General features: G+C 48.9%; 1 protein-coding gene and 2 long non-coding RNA genes across 4 annotated transcripts; 2 read left to right on the top strand and 1 right to left on the bottom strand.

Annotated features, from left to right (window-relative positions):
* Positions 1–200: 200 nt before the first annotated feature.
* Positions 201–13,695, bottom strand: LOC310693196. The gene is made up of 2 exons (XR_014519041.1): positions 12,882–13,695; positions 201–479 (listed from the first exon to the last, which is right to left on the bottom strand). It is a non-coding gene; the product is annotated as an uncharacterized lncRNA (long non-coding RNA).
* Positions 5,697–7,669, top strand: LOC310693195. The gene is made up of 3 exons (XR_014519040.1): positions 5,697–5,768; positions 6,629–6,913; positions 7,423–7,669. It is a non-coding gene; the product is annotated as an uncharacterized lncRNA (long non-coding RNA).
* Positions 13,696–21,067: 7,372 nt separating the features above from the next.
* On the top strand, positions 21,068–23,349 carry LOC310693023 (rho guanine nucleotide exchange factor 11-like). 2 transcript variants are annotated; one of them, XM_083474613.1, is made up of 4 exons: positions 21,070–21,460; positions 21,589–21,714; positions 22,170–22,276; positions 23,189–23,349. In XM_083474613.1, the coding sequence occupies exons 1-4, from the start codon at positions 21,398–21,400 to the stop codon at positions 23,256–23,258; spliced, it is 366 nt and encodes a 121-aa protein (XP_083330739.1). In that variant the 5' UTR covers positions 21,070–21,397; the 3' UTR covers positions 23,259–23,349. The 2 variants fall into 2 exon arrangements, with proteins under 2 accessions (XP_083330738.1, XP_083330739.1); XM_083474612.1 differs by having other exon boundaries at positions 21,068–21,460; positions 22,170–23,349.
* The last annotated feature ends 290 nt before the right edge of the window (positions 23,350–23,639 follow it).

Genomic DNA, 23,639 nt, shown 5'->3' on the forward strand with positions numbered 1-23,639 from the left:
ACCAAGACTACTAACTTTTATTTTACTGTAACTCCTAAGTATTTTTCTGCACACCACTTTGCTTTATTTGCTGCTGAGTTGAAATGTAAGTAACCCTTTTTTCTGTTTGTCTTACTAAAAAACATATGGTTTCATTCTCTGCAAAGGGGGTGAAGAGGAGGGGAGGTCAACAGACCACAAACAGAAGGGATACAAAGGTATAAATGCCTAATTCATAAACTTTAATAAGCTGCAAAACGTTTAAGTGTTTTTACTCTGCTAAAAAGGGCAGTTCACAACCCTCCTGGTCACCGAGATGGAGAGCAGGAGGGTTGTGCTGCTTTGCCCAGCTGTGAGCCTTCTGCACTCTGCACTGATGATTCTTGGCTCCAGAAGGATTGTGGTGCTTCCTTGGCACTTGGCACAATCTGGATTTCAAAGTTCATGGAACAGTTCAATTCAGGATGACCCACTGCCAGTGAACAGCTCCAGCAATGCTGCTTAAAAATGGAGAGAGAAAGAGAAATGTGGGTGAGGCTTGGAGAGGGAAAACATGAGCGGTTTATCTCCCGCTTCAACAGCCTTCTCTTCCCTGCCTTCTTGTGAGGACGAGGAAGGAGAGATGCTGGGTCGCCTTCCTTTTAGTTGAGCCCACAGGTCTGTGTTTTTGCAAGGGGGTGCATTTTGTGTCACTTGCCTGGGCATACAAAGGCGCCACTCAGGCAGAGTCTGACTTTCTGCAGTCACTCCTGGCAGAAGAACAGTCTTGTTTCTGTCTGGGTCAGGAAAAGCTTTAGAATGCCCTTCTCGAACATTCAAAACATCACTTAAGAAAACCGGGCGAAGTTTTTGCTGACATTTATTAATCCTGCAGAGTTGAGGAGATGCTAAGTTAAGGTTTGGCTCACCAGGTGACAGAGAACATTTTGCCCAGAGGCAGCAATTACATTCCAGGAGTAGTGTCAGGATCACTTAGTTCTGAGGGGAGACCAAGATCTGAAAATCAGTGCAAAGTTCTTCCTGAGGAATATTCAAAGGCACAAGCAAGGGGAGAGTTTGAGCTGAACCACCTGTGGCAACAAAGGGGCAAGGCCATGGTCTGTGTCCATTTTCATACAAAGCTGGTGTTACCTTGAAGGCTTTTTTAATAGTTTTTTTCCTTACAGGGGCTCCTGATGGAGTTTTGGAGCAGAAGGGATTAGTGTTTGTTTGTTTGTTTGTTTGTTTGTTTGTTTGTTTGTTTACTTGTTTGTTGGCTTGCTTGCTTGCTCGCTTGAGAGGCCAGGAAGAAAGGCAGCCTCCACCACCTTTTCAAATGGCAAACTCCCACATTCAGCCTGCCTCTTGCGCAGCCCTCGTGAGCAAGCAGACTGGAACATGTCATGCTTCAAATAATCACTTTAGCTTCAGCCAGGGAGGGAGGCACCTATGATCGGATATGCTCTTTTTCTAAATTGCTTTCTCTTCCATCTGCTCTTATGAACCACAAGGGGCATATTGTGCAGTCGGGATGTGGCCTCTCCCACAGAAGCTGCATGGTGATTTTTGCAGTGGGACTGGCATCGTCAAAGAGGCGTTACAAGCAGAAGGCCTACCAAGGAGCGCTGATCTACATGCCTAGAAAAAGCAGGAGGTACAGATTATTTCATGTCCCTATTTGCAATTCTCTAATTTTATTATTGTTATGTATTCATTATATGAATATTTAATTTATATACCGCCCTTCGTCCAAGGATCACAGGGCGGTTTACAATACAAAAACACAAAATTACATAACATAATAACAAACTAAACAGTATATTCCCACCCTCCCATCCACACACACACACACACACACACATACAGTTTAAAAGGCCATAGATTGTTTGATTATCCAGAGGCCTGGGAGAAAAGGAAAGTTTTCACCTGTCGCCTAAAGATGTGTAATGAAGGTGCCAGGCAGACCTCTTTGGGGAGAGCATTCCAAAAACAGGGAGCCACTGCAAAAAAAGGCCTGTTCTCATGTTGCCTCCCCCTGGACCTCTTGTGGAGGAGACACACGAAGAAGGGCCTCAGATGATGATCGCAGGAGCTGCTTCGTTCATATGGAATACCCTCCACCCAGAAGTGCCAACTTGAATAAAATATTGGGGGGGGGCAGGTAGGCCCCATCCTGCATAATTGATCACATGGTACAGTGCACACTCACTGTTTAAATGAAAATGCCCATCAATTTTGGGGTGGCCCAGCCTCCTCAAATATTTTATGGGGTGGGGGCAAAGGGACCTCGGCCCCTAGGAGTTGGACATTTTCATCTGAAATGAAAATTTCACCCACTACCACATTTCACCCACTACCACAGCTGTCTCCAATCTGCACAGTGGCCCTTTTAAGCCCACTCCCCCATCTCTCTGCCTCCTGCTCCCAGTGGTGCCCTAGTTAAGAACATCACCGCCAAGCTCGGAGCCGGATGCTACGGTATGTTGTGAGGGGCAGAGAGCCAGGATCCATGCAAATCGGATCCGAAGCACCTGCCCTGGAGAGTCCAGTCTGCCATGTGGAGAGCAGAGGAGCCTCAGACCCCATGTGGCTTCTGAGATCTTCCCCCGCTCTCTCACTCGCTGTGGGGCAGTGCTGTGAGGGGGGAGCAAAGCCTTGAAATCGGGCATGCCCCAATTTCAAGTCAGAAGCCATGGTGGCTTTACCAATTCTGCGATCTTCCCTGAAGAATCAGGGCAGTTGAGGGGTGTTTGCGGTCCTGAGCCGTTTAAGGCTCTGCGCCTCAATCTGTGCCACTGGTGGCACCAGAAGCCACATGTAAAGCCATAAACCTGAGGAATCCATGTCACACCTCAAATCTCCCAAGATATATTGAGCAGCACTCCTCATTTGCCTGAATTCGTAAGCAAACATACAAAGACTTCTTTATTTACTCAGGCTTTGGGCTGGTAGTTTTATAAAGTTCGTACCCTACTGGTATTAAATGCTGTTTATAACATGATACAGTGTTGTTTTGAATTGTTTTTACATATTTTTATTTTAATCTGAGGCACCCTAGGGGGTGGGCAAGTTAGACACTTGAAATAATAAATGAATGAATGAAATAATGAATAAACAAATGCTGTTGCTGCTGCTGTTGTATAATAATAGTGATGCTGTTCCTTGTTAGGGAGCAAGGAGGTTATTTAAGAGAGGGGTGGGTGCATTGCTGCAGCTGTTCTGGATCCGTGCCTCCTTTGACACAGCTGGCCTCCCTCAGGCCTGCAGCTTTGGAACTGGGCAGCCGGGATACTCTGTGAAGAAGAGAACTTATCCTAAGGTCTCCCTCTGCTTCTGTCCATGAATTCAGAACAGGGTTCAGTACATCAAAGGCAAGAGCAGAGGGGTATCCATCCTGTAATTCCTACCATGTGGATTCCTGAGCAGGTAGCCACTGCACCCCGTCAAAGGAGACGTTCAGCTGACCTAGCAACAATTGCAGGAGGCAGCTCCCAGCTCCCAAACTTGGGGCAAGCATCAGTGGCCTCAAGAAAGGATAGTGGTCCATTTGGGACAGGCCTGGCGGCTATCCAAAAACAAACAGGGGGGAATGAAGGGACAGAATACCCAAATCCTGTCTGAAATCACCCCAGGCTTCAATAATCACACCAGGCCTCAAAACTGTCCAAAACTCCTTTTGTCTTCTAAAAAAATCCAAAACAGCTTTTCTCTGCTTGTCTCTGCTTTTCTCACAAGATGCTGTGGCAAAAGGCAAAATGTTACTTTTAAAGGCTAATGAATAGGCTCTTTTCATAGCAGGCCTGGGAAATGAATCTTATCTCATTCTAGTTGCAACACATCTGAACAAGCTGAATGCAAGGCTTCTCACCCCCCCTCCCTTTCCTGGCAAGAGTCCACAATAGTCCCAAGACAGCTTTCTGTTCATGCTCAGAGGAACTCATGGGCAGGACTCTGGAGAAAGGAGGAGGGAACTGGAAAGGGGTATATATGCTTGTGCACATGATTGTGAACTCGTGCGTGTTTTTTGTGACTTATCACACTTGCTCCTTCTACCAGTTCATGGATGGTAGAAATAAAAGCCTTTTCTCCGAAACTATTCCTTGAGTGTCTGTTGACTCCCACTTCCCTTTCCCAGGTGCAATATTTTTCCCACCCGAGGGCAAAGCCTCATAAGGCTACAATCCGACAGGGCTTGTTACTCCTTTTCTGTGTACCTGCAGATTACATTTGTACCTCAAATGTCCGTCAGTTGTTAGAAAGGGTATCCAATATATCTGTTGCTGTGAGTGTTTCAATCATCCTAGGCTCTCCGTGGAGGCCTCTGAAGGGCTGTTCCTGATCAAATCAATTCCAGTGGACCTGTGGAGTGTGAAATGACAGTTCACGAGGGCCTCTTTTGCAGACTGGAAGGTGTGAATTGGCACCTTGGAGGAGGCCTCTTCTCCCACTTTAAAGAAACTTACAGAAACACACTTGAAGATGTGGCTCTGACTTTCTCCTGTTCCATTTGTAACGCAAGCAGCTGTTCCTTTCAGGAGGGAGATGAATTCTAAACAATGTGCTTGATATCTGATGGCCAGGATTCCTTTGCCTGGTACCTGAAGAACCAGGTGAGGTTCGGTGGGTGAGCAAGAAACTTATCCAAGTCTCTGAATAAAATTAGCCCTGAAGCTGTGATAGCAGGAGCAGTAAATATTGCATCTCTCGCAGCTGCCCTGGGGTGGAGATGGTTCCTGCGGGTGGCGCTGTGGTCTAAACCACCGAGCCTCTTGGGCTTGCCGATTGGAAGGTCGGCAATTTGAATCCCCACAACGGGGTGAGCTCCCGTTGCTCTGTCCCAGCTCCTGCCAACCTAGCAGTTCGAAAGCACACCAAAGCAAGTAGATAAATAGGTACCACTGCGGCGGGAAGGTAAACAGTGCACTCTGGTTTCCATCACGATTCCCGTTGAGCCAGAAGCAGTTTAGTCATGCTGGCCACATGACCCAGAAAGCTGTCTGTGGACAAACGTTGGCTCCAATCTGCTTGAAAGTCGCCTTTGAATGGACTTAACCGTCCAGGGGACCTTTGCCTTTTTACCTTTACCTGCCCCAAACGCACCAAAGTAATTATATTCCAAACAACCTTAATGTGATGTGCAGAAAATAGAAATCAGATGCAATATAACTGTTTCAGAACATTACATGAAGTAGAGCTTCCATCAGATGCTTTGCAGGTTCCAGGTTGCACCTACAAGTACTGGAAGAAGGAGCCATAGAATGGCTGACCTCAACACACACACAAAATTGTTGGGAAATTAAAATCCAGCTGTGACTCAGGTCAAGTCAACAGAAGCCCAGCAGAGCCTTTCCTAGCAGTTGGAGGAAATCAGGATGGATTTGATTTAAATCACTAGTCAGTAAGACTTGATTTAAATCATTTTTTTACAGAAAGACTAATTCTTGCTTGTATAAGGTTTCATTTTTGAAATAATAAATTTTCAGAGTAGTTTTTACACTTATATCAAAAATTACTGATTTGGTTATACTATTAGAAATACATAGATAATTATGACATTATTGTGAGGTTTAATAAGTTAACTGTTTATAGGGGCTTTATATCCCAGCAGGCCTGGCTTTGGAGAGGCTGGCGTTCCTTTTTCCACAGGGAAGGGGGGGAGATACAGTTGGTAGGCCCAGGCTGGACAGGTTTGCAGAAAGAGCAGGCTGAGGAGAAACAGGTGGAAAGGGGGAACCAAACAAAGCTGGAAAGGGGGAACCAAGGACTGGAGCAGAACTTCAGGGAATCCTGCTGCAGGACTGAAGTTCCAGGTAGAAACTTAAAAAAAAAATACAATTTATTAATTTTATAACAACAACAACAAAATCATCAAAAAATTAATTTATACATCTTAATTGACTTCCCTCCACTCCCCCTTCTGGTTCCATTATTCTATACTTAATCATGCACATCTATAGTGTCTTATATTCCTAACAATCCCATTTTAAAATTTTATTCATGTTGTTACAAGTGACTTTTAGAAGTTCAGCTAATGTAAAAATCTTCATCTGGTTTGTTGGCAAACAAAGCAAGCAGGTAAGACATGGTCCTTCTGCAAGGTGTGTCTGTTGCCTGCCTTGGAAATAACTACAAGACCTTCCTGAAGCGAGTTTTGTCAGTTTCCTCACAGACTCCGGTTTGGTCCCTGTCAGGTGAAGCACGAAGTTAAATAGCTCCGTCTTGGCATTGTTACAGAATGTGAATTTTGAAGTCTTTCAGTAATCCAAGAGAGAGTCAGCAGGGCGAGCAGGGACTGCATGCTGCGCCTGGGACAAAGAGCCATCTCCAAAGCCCTTGTCAGCCATGGAGCTTGCTGAGGTGAGGGCTGTGCCCCATGCCAGGGTTAGTACAGGGTTAGTACAGAATTAGTACTTAACCACAAGCTTCCCAGCTGACTGAGCACCACCCACCCTTCCTGGGGAGGGTTGCCAGTATCATGGCTGTGAAGTGCTCTGAGCCCAAAAGTCTGGTGGTCCTTTAGGGACTAACAAGTTTATTCCAGCAGACACATCCCTGGCTGATGGACAGTCCCTGGCATCAGATGCCAACGCATCAAGAGGCCAAAACACAGTGTCAGCCCACAGCGACCCTGTTTTTCTCACCCCTATCGACCTGTCTTGTTCTCTTGTAGGTAACATAACCTGGAAGGAGAACAGAATTGAAATGTGGCGAAGAGTGAACACCTTCCTTAACACAAGTCTCATGCTACAAACCAGACGGTGGAGTGAAGAAGAGAGATCTTGCGCACCTCCAAAGCCGTTCTGAAAACATTATCTCACTAAACTAGGAGCCTGCCACTGGCTTAAGTGGCCTGCTAATCAGTCTGACAGAGTGTTTAGAAATGTGGATAGCTGGAAGCATCGCAGGCAGGCCGTGGGGACGCTTTGCAGGCAACTCTTGCCTAAGAGTTTTAAAGGTAGACTTAAGGGCCTCGGACGTGATAGACCCAGGCTGAGAACTGATAGACTGAAAGACAATTTTTGGGGAGCAAAACCGGGGAAGGGGGAGGGGAGATTTTGGAGTCCAGAGGGGTATAATTATATGTTTTTATTGGATAAGTTGTTGGGTAACAATTATAAAAATTGGGAAACTCGTGAAAGGGAACTTGGGTCGACCTTAGAAAAAGGGGTAAATGTTATGTATTGAAATGAGGTTTAGAAGTTTAAATTTGATAAATTAAGATAATTTAAGTAAAATGTTAATAAGGGATAATTTGGGGATAAGAACTTGCTGAGTTAATTATTGGAATAGGGATGCAAGAAGGGGAGGTGGGGGAAGTCCGGGAAAGTGGTTAAGAAATTAAGATTTTAAAACTATATTTGTTATGTGTGTGTTGTGTGTTGTGTCTGTATGTTGCTGTGTTTGTCTAAAAAACTTTTTGAAAACTCTAATAAAAATTTTATTTAAAAAAAAAGAGTTTTAAAGGTAAGAGCCACATTTCACACAGAATAAATCAGGGAAAGGGTGCATCTCTGGACCTTCCATATTTCTCTTCCCCTCCTCCACCCACCATCTGATGGCGGAGGAGTGGGGGTGGAAGAGAGGCCCACCCACAGCCCTCTGGAGCAAATGGAGCTTGCGGCCCCCTTCTGTGGTTCTCCAGCTGCATTTTTTTTAACACTAAGGTTGATAAGGGAGAAACCAAGCATGTCAGCATCACAGGTTATGGTTATCAGGTTTTCCCAGGGACTGTCCCCAGATTTACAAATCTGTCCCTGGACAAAAGCCATCCCCGGAATGTCCCTGGATTTCATTTAATGTCCCCGGATTTATATTTTAAGCGTTGTAGATTTATTAGTAGGGAATGAATGTTGTGTGATTGGTTCAGCGGCATAAGACGCATCATATGGGGACTTCCAGCGAGGCAAAATGGCGGGCGCCACGGCAGCGGGCAGCTCCTGAAGCCAGCCAGAGCCAACTGCACTACCAGGCTCACTCTGGGCTGCTGAGACTGCCACTGCCACTGCTGAGGGGGAACCGGGGACGCCTGGCGCGTCAGCTGGGGGAACCGCTTACCCACCCCCCATGACCCAAATCATGCCAGGAGCGAGAGCACTTGGCCGACTGCCCAGCAGCGCTCCAGGGCCAGGAAAACCCTGGAGCTGATGCGGGGAGAAGGAGGAGAGGAGAAGGAGAGAGAAAGAGGAAGGAGAAAAAAGAGGGGAGCCCCGACCTTGCCATGCCGCTGCCGCCGCTGAGAAAGAGAGGAGAGCACCGGGAGGGCAAGGACACGTGGCCAAGCCAAAGCCCGACCCAAGTCTACTCCACGGCGGCTAGCATTCCAAGAAAGCAGGCCAGGGCCCAGAGGAAGGCTGCACAACAGAGGAGGCCACAGAAGAGAAGATACTACTTCTTAATATTTTTGAAAAATATTTTTTAATAACTTTTCTCTCTTTTTTTAAAAAAAGTGTTCTTTGAAAAAAATCTGGTAACCATATCACAGGTGTAACCTCAGATGTAAACTGGTGGCTGGAAGCCTTTGTTTTGCTAACAGGACAGGCTTGTGGGCTCTCTGGTCAGCTGGTCTCTTGTGAGAGGCAGAGTGGTCCGGCAATGCTGGAGGTGAGTGATTGCAAAGGACTCCCGTGACACGGAGGGAAGGGAGTCAGGGCCTGGGGGGCTGGCTGGCTGGGGGGCTTGCACTGCAGATCAGCTCCATAAGGACTCTGGACCTCTTCTGCAGATCAAGCCCCAAGATGGAGCAGCTGCATCACGTCCCCGGAGCGCCTTGACTCCTTTCAGCGGAGCAGCAAAAGACCAGGAAATCCAGTGCAGATTCATTTCACTCCTTTCCGCGAGAAGTACAATGCCTACACGTTTCCATTATAGTGTGCAGCTACTCGCTGCATCTGGCCTCTGTAATAGAATTGGTAAATGGGCAGGATGGGGGTTGTTGGGAGCAGCTGTTATGTTTTCCTGCAGTTTCTGTGCGTCGAAATCAAGAGGGGGAGGGAGGGCAGGGCTTGGGGAAGGTTTTGCGCTGCAAAGCTTCAGCTGCTGTCCCAGACCAAGCAGCGCCCCCTGCTGGCCTCTCCCCAACACAACAGCACCGCTGCTTTTGGCAACTGGCAGTGGGAAGCATAGCTGGAAAGCAGCACTGGGAACATCTGTGGCCCTCCAGATGTTGGGTTTGGTGGGAGTTGGGGGGGCAGCAACAAAACGAGATGGTGGAGAAGAACGAAAGGGAGCAATGGAGTGGAAGGGCAGACCCATAGATGTGCCTTTTTCAAAAGTAAATATTTAATTTGTCTCATGCCTCCAGAATAATTAAAGGAGGGATTATAAAGCCTCTTCTCACTTAGACGACAGAGTGAGCACATCAAAGTCTCTCTGCTTATCTAGGCATATTCTCAAGAGCAAAAGGCATTTGGGACAGTGGATGCCTTCTGCTCTTTCCAGGGAAATAGTGTTACATGGATGCTGCCCAGGTAAAAATTGTATGCTATAATATTTTTTTAAATGAAACACTGATTGGATGTTTTCCAAGGAGTAGTGGGACAGGACAGAGCAACAAATCCATGCACCCACACAAGTGATCTTGGTATCTGTTATGAGCAGTGAGGCCCTTTTAATTACACCTGGATACCAAGGACTTGTCCAAACCTAACCTTTGCCCTGCTCTTTCCAGGCAGAGGTCCATGCTTAAAAGCTCTGTGTCTAAGGGTTGTTGTTGGTTTCTTCTTCTTTTGCCCCAGGGAAAGTTCAGTTGAGGTGCTAGTTCCCTCTCTGTCTTTCCCCCACCTTGCCCAATTAGGCTCCTTCCATCCACCCTCCTCTGCACATCCTTGTGGCTTCTGAGCCAGTGGCTGCCAGCTTTTGTTAGCTCCATGGCTTGATGACAGCCAAGGGGGAATCAGGGTTCTCTTGCCTGGGCAACTTACCTGCTGTGCTGGGGTCTGAGGCAACTGCTCGCTGCTTCCAAAGAGCCTTGCTTGGCTGTGGGCTGAGGGTCTGTTCCAAGGCCGCCCCCAGGTTCTCTCTCACCCTGTCTTGGCACTCCAGCTGTATCCTGGGCCGTGCACCACGAGGGAAAGGGAAATTGCCCCAATACTGTCCCCCACTCCAGTGAAAGTGCTTTCTTTCCCAAAGGAGGTGCTGGCCTGAGACCTCCCTAGGAATGAAGTCCAGCTCCTTGGGGGGTGGGGGGGGAGAAAGCTGTTGCTCAAGGAAATGCAACATTGATGGATGTGAAGCAGCATCCATCTCCCTCCTGCTTTTGTTTCCAAAGGAAACAAGAGCACAATGTAAATAATAAAAGCGTTTTTATTTATTGTAGAATATGACTTAAAGATGGTGGGGGGATATTCAGGATGAACGTGATAAAAGAGGTGTGTGTTAAAAGTCCAGCAGGACCAGCAAGAAATGGTTGCTCTCTTCACCACTGACACCAGTGCAGACCAGTGCTGGGAAGAGGCCTAGCTGACCTTTGGGGGCTTCTCTGCCTGTTCTGTGAGCCCTGGGTGACAAGCCTTTCCAAGTAGTAGCAGCCCCCATGGCTGCTCAGGAACAGGGCTTGGCTCTGTGGGACTTGACACCACCAGCTCCCAGTTGCACACCCCTCCTGACTGTTTATAAGGGATCTTAGCAGCACCCAAGGGTCTCTCTGCCTGAGCCCCTGAAGAGCTGCTGGACTTGAGCAAAACAGGAGAAGGAGGAGGGGTCCACACTGGCTCAGGACCAAGCAGCTTTGGATCTTGAGCTGAGTCAGAGGCTGCACTGGAAGCCAGAAAGATTATTTATATTTCATTATTTATGTTGAACATTTATACCCCGCTCTTGAGCCAAAAAGGTTCCCAGAGTAGCTTGCATGCCATCAAAACAGGACAGTCCCTACCCACAGCCATACAATCTGGAAAAAGCACACAAGGGACAGGGAGAGAAGAGGAAAATAATTGAAACTCAGGCACCAGTTTAAAATCTCCTCCTCCTGGCCATTCTAACAAGGGTCATTTGGACTCGCACACAACTGTGGAAGACCCCCAGGAAGAAGTCAGTGGGCCAATTGTCCATTTGGACATGAAGCCTGGGGCAGGGCAGGGAAGGCTTCTCGGCTCCACTCCACCCTCCTGGCAAAGTACAGCAGGACAGTCTTCCTCCAGCAGCCCTCCGTCAGGAGAAGAGGCATCCCTGGGGGGAGCGGTGGCAGTCCTTTGGATCCTGGGATGATATGCCCTAATCAGAGAGGACAGTGAGGAGAACCCTGGGAAAATCAGCGCCTGATCCCTGCTGGCTGGCAGAGCCAAAGTGGCGGCCCAGCAGCAGCAAGGCCCATGTCGAGGTCGCATTTGCATAATGGATAATCCGCAGCTTAATGAAGATCCGCTGTCAAAACATGCCATTTACACCGAGGCTCATTTGTTCCAAACATCACTCACTTTTCTATTTTTACCCAGCGGCACATCTCCAGCCTCACTGCTCCTCATCCCCAAAGCCTCTGCAACGTCATCCCGACAACTTTCTGAATGCAGGATTAGAGGAAGCCTGGAAGGAGAGGCAGCGGGGGGGGGGGTGTCTTTGTGTGTGCGTCGGGCAGCAGAGGCTGAGCATTGGTAGGACAGTTGACACGCCCCTCCCCACAACCTGTCAGTTTCGGATTCCACTGCATGCATCTGGTCCAGGAATGCTCATGCCACCATCCTAAATTGGGTCCCACAATATACTTGGTGGTTTTCCTTACAACAGACTAGCCCAGCTGTTGCCCCTCTGGAAATAACTGCGCACACAGGCCCTGAGGTGGCACTGGGTGACAAAAAAAAGGGGGGACCATGGTAGCACCAGGGAAGGACTTTGGGGCAGATGTCTGGGCCCCCACTCACCAGAATGAGCAGATGCAGGCAGGCTGGTGGTTGCCGCGTTTTTAAGTGAGTGAGGAGACCTTGAATGAGCAAGAGAGGCCTGCAAACACCATCAAAAGTTCAGAGTCTAAAACGACCCAGCTGCACTCCACCGGAGCCAAGTGGGGCCACGCTGTACCACTTGTCTGCCCACGCAGGGGGGAGCCCGGCCAGCCAATGCAACCCTTGGCAGGTGAATCCCCCTGTCACCTGTGGAGAGGAGCGCTGGACCGGGCCATGCTGGGGTCGCCCACCCCCCAGAGGTGTTCAAATGGAAGTCCTGCGAATTAGTGCATCTATCCACACATCAGCCAGTGGGGGGAGGGGTCCCCCTGATGCCTCAGCTGACCAATGGCCTCACTCTGGCTCTGCCACCACTTTTCATGTTGCTGCTTCTTTGGCAAAATTCGTTAGAGAGTTTGCACATGCGTTCTCTTTGGAAACAGCCTGTCTCAAGGCTTGAGTGACCACGCGGGGCAGAATCTGCTTCCGGAGGCTGTCAGAATTCTAGATTGTATTTGGAAGACGGCCCCAGGCCAGGACTCGGGAATTAATCTTTCTAAGGGGATGACAAGGTGGTATACAAATCAAATTATGAGCCAGCCATAAGGAATATTAAATCCAAATTTGGAAGGCAAAATAAGCGAGGACTTTTGCGGCCAGCAGCAAAGGAACCGGCTGCCAAGACGCCTCACCTCGCCAAAACAATGCTTCTTTTTCCATTTCAGATCAATATTCATTTATGTTTCAGCAGACAATAGCAAAATGTAGATGGGCAGTTAACAAACCTCACCGCCGATATTTCTGCCTAAAGCTGAGAGAGTTGGCTGAGGAGTCCATGTGAGACTTCCTTCTGCACCTTCCAGGATCTGAGCCTCTAAGGAGGCTGGAAAGCAAGGGGCTGGTCTGTTCCCATTGGGATTAATTTCTTCCTGGGGTTTCTGTTGGGGTTTATGTGCCTAAGAAAGAAGAGCTCTCGGACTCCTAATTATAGCCACAAATTGATTTTCAGAGTCAGGCACAGAGAACCGGCACAGAGATTTCACCTACCTGACCTTTGCAGTCACAAATAAGTGGAACAAAGGCGAGAGGCTGCTGGATGGCATCTGGGTCAACTTTTTTCTATTTCTCTCCAGCAGGCCTTGATTCTCCTGCTGCAACCAGATTGCAGGAGCGAAAAACAGTGCTGTCGTTTATCCTAATCCAAGCCCCAAGAGTGAAGGCAAAGGAGAGATGGGCTTACGTTGCTGGTTTAGAGCAAAAGACCGAAACGTGAGAATGGAGAGAGCCCTGGGCAGGGGACAGCCTGTTTCAAAATATGTTTCACAGCAGAGCTTCTGACACCAGAGCTGTCTCCTTTGTCGCTCCCCTGAATAATTCCCAGCCGGGCTGTTTGCTACCATAGCCTCCAGTCAGACTGGCTCCTCAGTTGGCTTCTCGGAGGGAGGGAGCACTCTGTTCTGCCCTGTCCTGCCCACTCCCAGGCTGGAAAAGGCAAAATTCAGAACCACCCGTCTCATTTTTTTCCTCTGGGCGGAAGAGAGTTTTTAACTAGGGATGGCACCCAGGCAGGCTGACCCTCGGGAACTGCTTAGAGGGGAAAGCACCTGTAAGGCACCTTCTTCTGAGACCCCCACATCTCCCCCCTTGGCCCCTGCTCTGAAGACAGTTCATGGGAGGCAGACAAGCTTTGTGTGACCTGGGCTCCCTGTAGACGTAGCCTCTGCTTCCTCCTGAATCCTCACAGATGACTGGAGCTTCAGGGCGTTTGCTGACAAATGCATGCAGCCGGTCCTGCTGGCCTTGGGCTAATTAGGCCTCTCCTGATTCTGCCTGCGAGTGGCAGCGGGTGCTTCTTCCTAAGGGAGCCCATCCTGGCCAGGAGGGGGAGATTCTGCTGCTGCTGCTGCCTCCTCAGAAAGAACTAGTTTCCAAAACTGCTCAAGGGAGTGAAACGTCTTTGTGTATTTGGCAACTTGTTTTGAAAAGCTGGCTGACTCACAGGGTTTGGGCAAAACCGCTTCTGGGGTCTCTGTGTCCTTGGCTGACAGCACCTTCCCCTGACACAAATACTGCTTTTGTCCAAAATGCCCCTCAGAAAACAGAGAGCAAGGAGGGTGCAGAACAGACCCTGCTGTGAGAACCAGCCACTGGCAGGGAGGGGTGATGGCTCCCTGGAGCCCTTTTCCAGGGCTTGCCTACGTTTCCGGGCTGGGAGAGGGACCATGAAATCCCCTGCCCCCAGGGACTCAGCTAGAAGGTTGGGCCACAACAGGGTTTTGCACAGAGCCACCTGGCAGAGGGCCTTGAGCAGCCTGCAGTCAGAATAAGCCCCGCAAGGTTGGGGAGGTAAGAGCTGCTGCTTTTGCTGGGAATGGAGGTCAGGGGGAAAGGGAGGCCTAATTTTATATGCCTACAGAATTAATAGATGCAATAGAAGCATCCTTCTCTTGGGACAGAGACAGCTGCTTCTAATGCGTTTGCAACTTTATCAGATTTACTGAGCCACACTGACATACTTAATGAGTTTAAACACACACACACACACACAAATTAATTTACACAAAGATAAATTCTTACCCGCAAATTGCATTTGCCAGCTTCGTCGACTACCTAAAATGAGTTATCCGCCCCCCCAAACCCGTTTTCTTTATGCAGAAATCACCAAATATCTCAGGGGGTGTCAAATCTTTTTCTGCCATTTCTGCTGAAAATGTAAACAGATTTGATGCAGAATCACTTTCCCTTCGTGGCTGTTTCCCTAGACTGGGTTGGTGAGGAGGAGAGAGGCTGGGTACGTGTGGAGCTGAAGTTTTCTTTCTGGAGATTCTCCAGCAGGGGAAAGAAATGTTGGTGGGTCTGCAAAAGCCCCCCTCCGTTTCTCTTTTTGCATGAGCCAGAGCTAGGCAGAGGGCAATCCATCCAGTCCCCTCCTCTTGAAATCCACAGGAGATTTGCCTCTACCTACAGTGGGAGACAGATTGCAAGCCAGGTTGATGCAAGTCACAAGGACTCCTCTCCCCCCCCCCCCCAAGGAGAAGCAAGTTTGGCTGGGGTTTACCTAGAGCAGCCTTCCCCATCCCTGACCATTAAGCATGCAGGCTGGGGCTGGTGGGAGTTGTAGCCCAACAATACCTAGATGTCATGGACTGGTTGCATGCAGAAGAATGGTGGGAGGAACTGGCTGGGGAACCACCAAGGGAAGAAGCCTTGGAGCCCAGGGAGTGGAGGTGGGACAATGATGAGTGGTCAGAGGGGAAAGGAGAAGACTGGGAAGAAGTAACAGGGCTTAATGAGCTGGGAGACTCAGTGACAGAGAGGAGTCCAGAATCAGAGGTAGAAGCCAGAGCCGTCTTTCCCATACAGCTTAGTGGTTTGTTGCGCCAGGGCGTCAGCCTCTCAGGGGCACCCCAGCAAGTGGGGGAGCTGTGCGGCTTTGCTGGTGACCTCCCCTTTCCCTGCACGCCCGCCAGCGGCTCCCTGTCAAACATATGCTGCTGGGCGGGCAGCTTCCTTCCCAAGCCTCTGTGGGAGGAGAGCAATCCCTGCAGAGGCCTAAGATCGAAGCTACGCCCCGCCAACTATATGGCTGGTGGGCGCGCAGCTTCCCTCCCAAGCCTCTGTGGGGATTGCTCTCCCACAGCAGCATGGGGGAGAGTTGCGCACACAGCCCCCCCCCCCCCATGGCTGGCAGTGCGCAGCTTCAGGGGGGCCCCCACTATCCGTGGTAATTTGGGGGCGCTGAGCGGATATTTGCCACATCTGCTAAAGACGGCCCTGGTAGAAGCTGAAGCAGGGAGGAGAGAGCCAAGAGACAGAGATGAGGATTTAAATATGCAATGTTAGAGAATAATATGTTTAAAGTTAAAAATGAAAAGAAAGATGTTAAGTGATTGAGTTAATTTTATGAGAAAATTGGTTTTGGAAAACTGTTACAATGATAAACACTGAAACTCAGCCGGGGGGATTCAAGGAAGTCACTCAACAATGTTCCTAAGATTGGATTAAGTACAGTTAAGATGTATGTTTGTTTGTTTGTTTGTCTTTAAAAAATTGGAAAATCAATAAAAAAAATTGAAAGAAAAAAAAGAGAGACAGAGATGAGTCTAGCAGTTGAAGAGTCGCAGGTGTCTCTCCTGCTGTGACAAGCTCCCCTCCCCGCTTGTTTCCCAGATCCAGAAGAGAGCTAGAACAGGTGAAACAGCAGCAGGCTGCATGCAGGCGCAGTCTCTGATTGCTTGGAAGAAGCCTCGGAAAGGAGGGAACTTAAGACAGCTGTTGTGAGATGGGGACTTCCAGTTTCAGCAACTGATTCATGGGGCCAGACCTACTGGGAATGACCTGCTGTGCTCATTAGGCCTGACACTCAGCCAAGTTATGTGAAGATCGTGTTTTTGCTAATAAAGAGTTAACTCCAACTTTGACAGTGTGATTTACTGACGATTCAGTACACACACCTGGAACACACCTGGATGAGGGGGCTGCCCTTAGGAGACCAGCATCTAGCCAGGCAGATGAAAGGAGAACTTCACTATACAGTTGGAATTGTACTCATTGTTAAGCCAACAAGTCAAGGTTAAGTATTAGTTATATATCTGAACAGCTTAAGTGCTAAATCCCTTCTCAACATTCGTGTTTTGCATCTATCCTGCTTCCTTATACAAAGTCAGACTATTGGACCCCAATTTGGTGCCCTCCAACTGTTTTGGATTACAACTCCCATCAGCCCCAGCCAACATGATATGGGGCAATGGATGGCTCTATTATCTAACATCTGGAGAGAAGCAGGTTGGTTTTGCCCACAAGGTCAGACCGGGGCTCTTCAGGGGCTCAGTCAGGAGTCTTGCACAGCTATAGAGGGAGATGTTGGCAGCTGAACCTGAGTCCATGACTGCCAGTGAGCTGTGAAGGAAAGAGCTTGTCCCTTGAGACACTGACCTTTAACGTAACAGTGATAAAAGGCAAAGATGAGAATCTTCAGCAAAGCATGGCATTCAACTGCAGGAGAGCTCACAACTCTTCTGCCTCCTACGCAGTGTCCTCACAATTTGTTTTTGAACCAAGAACTTGCTTTTCTGGTACGTGAGGAGCATTCACTTCATCTGTTTTAGTGAGTTACTATGTATTTGTAAAGGGGGAAGTGAATTTTTAATAGGCTCCAGAGAGACGCCTTGCATAGATCAGCTTTAATATTTAAATATACAACGGGTCTTATGATGAATCATGGCTAAAGGGACTGGCTGGGGAGACAAATGCTCTTTACTCATCTCGAACGCATTTTCAAGCCCACCATCCTTCACCCTGCTGCTTACAGACACAAGTATAAATTGCATGTCAGTTTAACACAAGGGGGGCAATTTGCATTCTATGACCAATTTACAATAGCAATAATCTATAAGCTCTGTTCTCTGGAAACAGAGCCAGGAACATGGAAAGCTCCTTCCTCCCAGCTCAGTGCTATATTGTCTGCTATGACTGGTCTCATACAGACCCCGTCACCAGGATTGACCCTGCCTGGGGCCTTCTGCATGCCAAGGCAGCTGTTCTGCTGCTAAGCAGTAGTCCCTTTCCAGCTGGATCTTGAGGCCTTCTGCCAGATTTCTCAGTGTCGATCTGGTCGCAGGATCAGGTATCCCTTTGTAACTAGAGAGAGACAATTGGTGGCTACAGAACTGTGGCAGCCAACTACGGGAAAGCCATTAAGACAGAGCTTGCCAGGCCTAAGACTCTAGAACACATAGGCAAAGCACATTCCAGAATGCTGTGAAGAAGATGTTAAATCATAGCTGCGCGTTTATTACAGCAACTATGTTTTTGTTGCACTTCTGTGCTACGGGGCATTTCCGATATTCAAAGCAATTTGTGCACATTCTCAGGCATCCTCGCTACAATTTATCCAAAGGTGATACACATTGGTTGGTTGGAATGGCATAGAACAAAACTTAGGTGTGCAAATGTAAAAGGCTACCTGTGTTTCAGTTTGTGAAGAAAGTGTGAAGTAGGTGGCTCTTTTTCATTAAAAGGTAATCAAGATCAAATGTCTCCCTCATCTTCCTCATCCATGGAGAAGGGCCGTGTGGCTCAGCGGCAGAGCATGGGATAGCTCAGTCGGTGGAGCATGACACTCTTAATCTCAGGGTTGTGGGTTCGAGCCCCACATTGCAGGGGGTTGGACTAGATGACCCTCATGGTCCCTTCCGACTCTACAATTCTGTGAGTCTCTTCTGCATGCAGAGGACCTACATTCAGTCTCTAGGGAGGGCTGTGGAAGATGCTTGCCTGAACCTTGGAGAGCAGCTGCCTGTCACTGTAGACAGTATTTGACTGGATGGATCCATGGTCTGGCTAGCATTACCAAGCTTCCTGTGTTCCATGCATAGTTCATGAAACCAGGGACAGAAAGATATTGGCTTTGGACACAGCCTAGGTGCCTTTCCATAGCAACATGAGAAGCAGGCGCTGAGGGGAGCTGTCCAGGTCATAAGCATAAATTAAGTCCACACTGGAGGGAGCCTTTGTGGTCCCAAGAGTCAGCTGGCTGTCAAGAGTAAGGGTCAAGGTTTGTGCTGTGTGGATGCACCCCTCAGGCAGGCTGCCACCCCTCTTCCTCTGGTCCCTTGCTGTGCCTGGGAGGCCAAGCTGGACAAGCCTGATGTGGTGAGATGGAGGTGCCACCACCATACAGAGGACTTCTTCACCATCTGTGATCCTTGTGAGCGAAGCCGTCGGGAGTCCCGTACTCCCGGTAGGGTCACCCAAGGCGGTGAGGTCAAAGGGGAGGAGCTGGACAAAGAATTATCCAAGAAGTCCTCAATGGCAGAACAGGCGGAAGATAACAAGCGGTATGTTGCAGAGGCAGGTGAAGGCTGCAGCAGATAAGAATCTACCGGTCATCCTGATACTCATGCCATTGGAATAGAGCCTTACTGCAAGGTCTGAGTGTTGGTCTATGTGCACCGATCTCCACATACAAAACAAATTCAGGCACAGGCATCTTCCAAAAACCGATCCCAGACTTTGTGTATGCAGATGGGGACAACAGTGTCAGCCGCTGCAGCCTAGAACTCTTCAAGCAATGGCACGGCCTGCAGGAGGAGAAGGTGCACATGGTGGAGATGCTGGGCGCTGAGCACCTCAACATGGTCTTTGACAAGCGCACCCTTAACTGCCTTCCCAGGGTCTTTGTGAAACTAATCTCAGGATTGGGTATTGGGTGTGCCTTATCTCTGTCAGTGAATGTGTAGACACTGCAAGGCACCATGCAATGCAAGGGCTAGGGTTTTGCATGCTAGGCTCGGATGGCTGCTTTTGAACGGTAGATCATAACACAATGTTTTTTCAACTCAATAATTTTTTTAAAAAATATTATTTTATCTGTTGGAGATAAACGGCCTCGGCCCAGTATACCTGAAGGAGCGTCTCCACCCCCATCGTTCTGCCCAGACGCTGAGGTCCAGCGCCGAGGGCCTTCTGGCGGTTCCCTCATTGCGAGAAGCAAAGCTACAGGGAACCAGGCAGAGGGCCTTCTCGGTAGTGGCACCCGCCCTGTGGAACGCCCTCCCATCAGATGTCAAAACGATAAACAACTACCTGACATTCAGAAGACATCTTAAGGCAAGTTCAGGGAAGTTTTTAATGTATGATATTTTAGTGTTTTTTGGTTTCTATGGAAGCCGCCCAGAGTGGCTGGGGAAACCCAGCCAGATGGGCGGGGTACAAATAATAGATTATTATTATTATTATTATTATTATTATTATTATTATTATTATTGATCCTGTACATTGTCCCTTCCCTTGCGCATTGTTTCCTCACAACCGTCTGGTGAGGTGGGTTAGGCTGAGAGGTTGTAATTGGCTCAAAGTGACCATGTGAGCTTTACAAAGGAGCTGGAATTTGAACCTGGCACCTGAGTGTGTTGGGCGGGGGGGTGGGGGGCAACACTGAGCTTGCACAATCTTCCTTGGTGTCGGAATTGGAATGCTAAAAGCAGGTAGACTCAAGTTCCAGAAGGCACAAAACACTACAACTTGATTTTTGTGGGCTTCATTGTGTGGGACTACAGTGTTGTGTTCAAAAGTCTGGTTTTGTACATTTTTCAGATGAAGCCAAATTTCTTCCATACCATCACCTCCATGAATTGGGGGGCAGGGGCAGGTTGTGTGTGTGCAAATTAACGGTTCAGCTCAGGTGCCAAATTGTCTTGGGCCGGCCCTGTTCTAAAGCATTACTAATTCCAATTGTGAAGGCAAAGTATTGCAACCATGGCTAGCAGTCGCTGTTTGCCTTCATTGTCTGGTCCTCCTTTAAAGCCATCCAAGTTGTTAATACACTGCGGTGTCCAGACCAGACTAGGACCCAGGTGTCCAGGGTTCAAGTCCCCTCTTGGCTATCAAGCTCCCTGGCTGACCTTGGACCAGGTTTCGGGCTCTCAGCCTAGCCTACCTCACAGGGTGATTGTGAGGATAATTTGGAGAGAGGCATTGCATCTTGTGTACCACTTTGAGTTCCTTGTAGAAAAGATGGAGTTTTCATGTAATAATAAAATAAAGCACCAAGAAAGGTCTCTAGGTGCACAAACATGTTTTAAAAAGATGCCTAGAGGGGACAAATGTGGGTGAGCACCCAGGTAGAGAGAGAAGGCGGCTCCATAATACAACGAAGCCTCCCACAAAAAATAATAAAAAGATTCAACCCGCTGGAACCTATAATACACGGTGACCAAATGATGGACCACTAGCCAGCCAACAACATCTGGGCAAACAGGTGAGTTTTAAGGAGGTGCCAGAAACTGGACCACAGTCCTGGCCTGCCTTATTTTCTCGATTATCCAGAGGGATGCAAAGCTGGGAGGGTTTGGGGAAACTCTTAAGGAGAGCCTAGATCCAGCTGCCTGAGCCTTCTGCCTGGGGGTAAATGCAGGGCTGGGCCAGATGCTTGGCAGCTTCCTGAAGTCGTCCAGTGGTGCCATGGGCCTGGCAGAGAGAGCCTTCCTGGAGCCCAGAGCCCATTGGCTCCAGTCCTTGGCCAGGCTCTGACCTCACAACCAGCTGGGGAATCCTGCAGAATTTTTTGTTTCCTAGGAGGCCAGGTGAGTTCTAGGAGGCCTGGGTCAGTGGAGAGCCAGTTGGATCAGTTAGCAGCCCATAAAGCAGCGATCCTTCTTTTGTGGTCTTGAAAGCCTTTGCGTAAGCCCAATGCCCCCCCCCCCCGGAACGGGGATTCTTTAGAGGCGTCCACTGCCTTGGGCAGGGAGGATGGAGGGGGCAGCCAGTTGCTGGTTCTGAGCCTAACCTACCTCATAGGGTTGTTGTGAGGATTAATTGAGGAGGGAATCCATGGACACCCTCTTGAGCTCCTTGGAGGGTAAGGTGGGGTGTAAATGACATAAATAAATGAGACGCCTGGTCTCTCCACGACTGAGAAAGTGGTATTTTAAAAAGAGCAGGCCATCTCCGTCCCCCTCCTGTCCCTGCTGGGGTTATTCTTTATTCCCCCACTCCCATTGCCTTGCTCAACCTCCTCTCCCGTGTTTCTTCCCTCCCCTCCCAGGTTCTCTGTCGGGAAGATGAGGAATCTGCAGGAGGAAGGGCCCCTCATTGGGGAGATTGGGGACCTCCTGCTTTTCCAGGTAAGGATCCCAGAGCGGCAACTGAGAGGGGGCTGCCTGTGGGTCTCCAGTGGACTGGGGCTCTTGAGTTCCTGATGCTCACCATTTGTGTTTCCTCTTCCTCTGCCCCCTTCCTGCCTTCCCCCCAGTTTGGTGTGGCTGCCACAGAGGAGCTCTGGCAGTCTGTCCTGAAGTGCAGCTTGCAGCAGGCCAGGGCCCTGGAGATCCTTCAGGAGAAGCAGCAGAGGGATGCTCGGTTCAGGCGTGTCATTCAGGTAAGCTGTGTGAGAAGAGGAGGCTGAGCTCACGGAAGGGGCCTTCTCAGCTGCTGGCTGGGCACTGTCCCTGGGGGGCTCTTTTCCCATGCGAGGGGAGGGGCAAGAGGCCTGTCCTCTTCTCCCGGCTTCCCACTCCCTGGGCAAATGCAACAGTGCAGAAGAACCAGCCAGGTGGTGTAGGTTAGGGGGTAAACTCTAGTTCCATGCCACCCCAATCTCCAGGTGGTGCGAGATTGCAGGGGTTCCCGGGGCTTCCTCTGGGTTTGGTGTCCTTGGAATGAGGGGCAACCTTCTGTCTCACAGCTGCCCCAAAGGAGAAGCCCCATAGCAAGCAGGAGCTGAGCAGCAAGGCTCACCCCACTGGTTTTGCTGCTTGCGACCCTGGAGGTGGCTGACTCTCTCTGGCGCCCAGATACATGTTGTCTGTCTGCTTCCTTCTCTGCCATTCCCAGGAAATTGAGAGCAGCCCGGAATGCCACCACCAGTTTCCTGGATTGCGAGCTGCAGCGCCTGGCCAGTTACCCTCTGCTGCTGAATCAGATCATCCAGCACACCAACGGTATGTCTCTCTTTCTCCATGTCTTTGTGTGTTGGGTGCGGTGGGGAGGGTGTCCCAGGAAAGCTGCATCTCTCCATGACTCCATGTTGATGTGCTTCCTAATTTTGGGAGGTTGTGAGGTGCATTGAGACTGCCTTACTAGGGAAAGCCAGCACCCAGAGAGCGATGGGGCGGGGAGGGGGGAAGAGACGGTGGTGTCTGTTGCATTAGTGCCCCATGAGGCTGTGTCTGTAGGGCATAGGTATTGTTCAGCAGCCCACTTTCCTATCAGCAAACAAGGATCTGTTTGCCTTATGCATCTGAGTTGCTGATGCTCATCTGCAGTCTGGGTCCTCACGGGGTCTGTGTACATGGCTTGGAGCTGTTGGCTGAAGGTGTCAAAATCGGCCAGCAGTGGACTCTCTTGTTGCAGCAAACTCCCTCTTTGACCGTCATGTGGCTGCCATACGTCCCCGGCCTCCACAATTGAGATATAGTCCCTCTCTGCATCTCCTTTCATTCTCAGCCATTGTCAAATGAAGGCATATTCCGGAGCTGGTTGGGGCATTCTGGGATATAGAAGTATATTTGCCCGTATTTATAGATAATCCTATTAAGTGAGGATCTGTCTGCAGTGTTAATATTGTCCTCATCTAGGGCAATAGCTTTACTTATTTCGGCATGATCCCACCCCCATTCTTGCATTGAAATCCCCACATAACAAAACCTCTGTAGTGAATGTTTCCTCAATACGTGTGGGTTTTTATACAAGCACCTCTCCCCCCCAAAAAATACAAAAATATAAAAATGTCTGTTGTTCCTATTATGTCATTGAAAAACCACACACCCAACCATTCCCCAAAGTTGTTTAGCATTCATTCAATTTAGAATCAGCTCTTTTAAGCTTTATTTTTATTTTTTTGCTGTTCTCAGAAATCCTAACCTTGATGGTGCCACACAAACAAATGGGAATTTTCACTGCCTCAAAGCCTATCTATTTTGATGTTTTTGGAAGCTGGTTTGGCTTATGTGCTGACTTGTAGTTTTTTTATGTATTCTACTTAAAAACAAACAATAAAAAACAAATTGCTGGACTCTGTACTGAAAGAAGTTGAATTCTGTGACCTCAAAGTGCCTTTGCTGCATAAGTGTCAGAATCAGTGCTGGTCCTGGTGGATGGATGTGGGCAAGGAGAAGCTGGCTCCTTTGCAGCAGCAGGAGGCTTTCAGGGTGCACATTTGTGGTGCCCTAAGCCACAATCTACACCATAATATTGGATTCACCAATCACCTAAGCACTCATACACACACAATCACCTTTGGGTGGCTCAGACAATGGCTGTCACTTGTCAATAAATAGAAGAGAAGTCCACCCGCCAGGAAAT

This window comes from Podarcis liolepis (assembly GCF_965112155.1).
Source record: "Podarcis liolepis genome assembly, chromosome: 14".
Taxonomy (NCBI): domain Eukaryota; kingdom Metazoa; phylum Chordata; class Lepidosauria; order Squamata; family Lacertidae; genus Podarcis; species Podarcis liolepis.

Coding starts and splice junctions, on each gene's coding strand:
- LOC310693023 (XM_083474612.1), top strand. CDS start 21,398: ATGAGGAATCTGCAGGAGGAAGGGCCCCTCATTGGGGAGATTGGGGAC. Junction 21,461..21,588: donor GGGACCTCCTGCTTTTCCAG/GTAAGGATCCCA, acceptor CCTTCCCCCCAG/TTTGGTGTGGCTGCCACAGA. Junction 21,715..22,169: donor GGTTCAGGCGTGTCATTCAG/GTAAGCTGTGTG, acceptor TGCCATTCCCAG/GAAATTGAGAGCAGCCCGGA.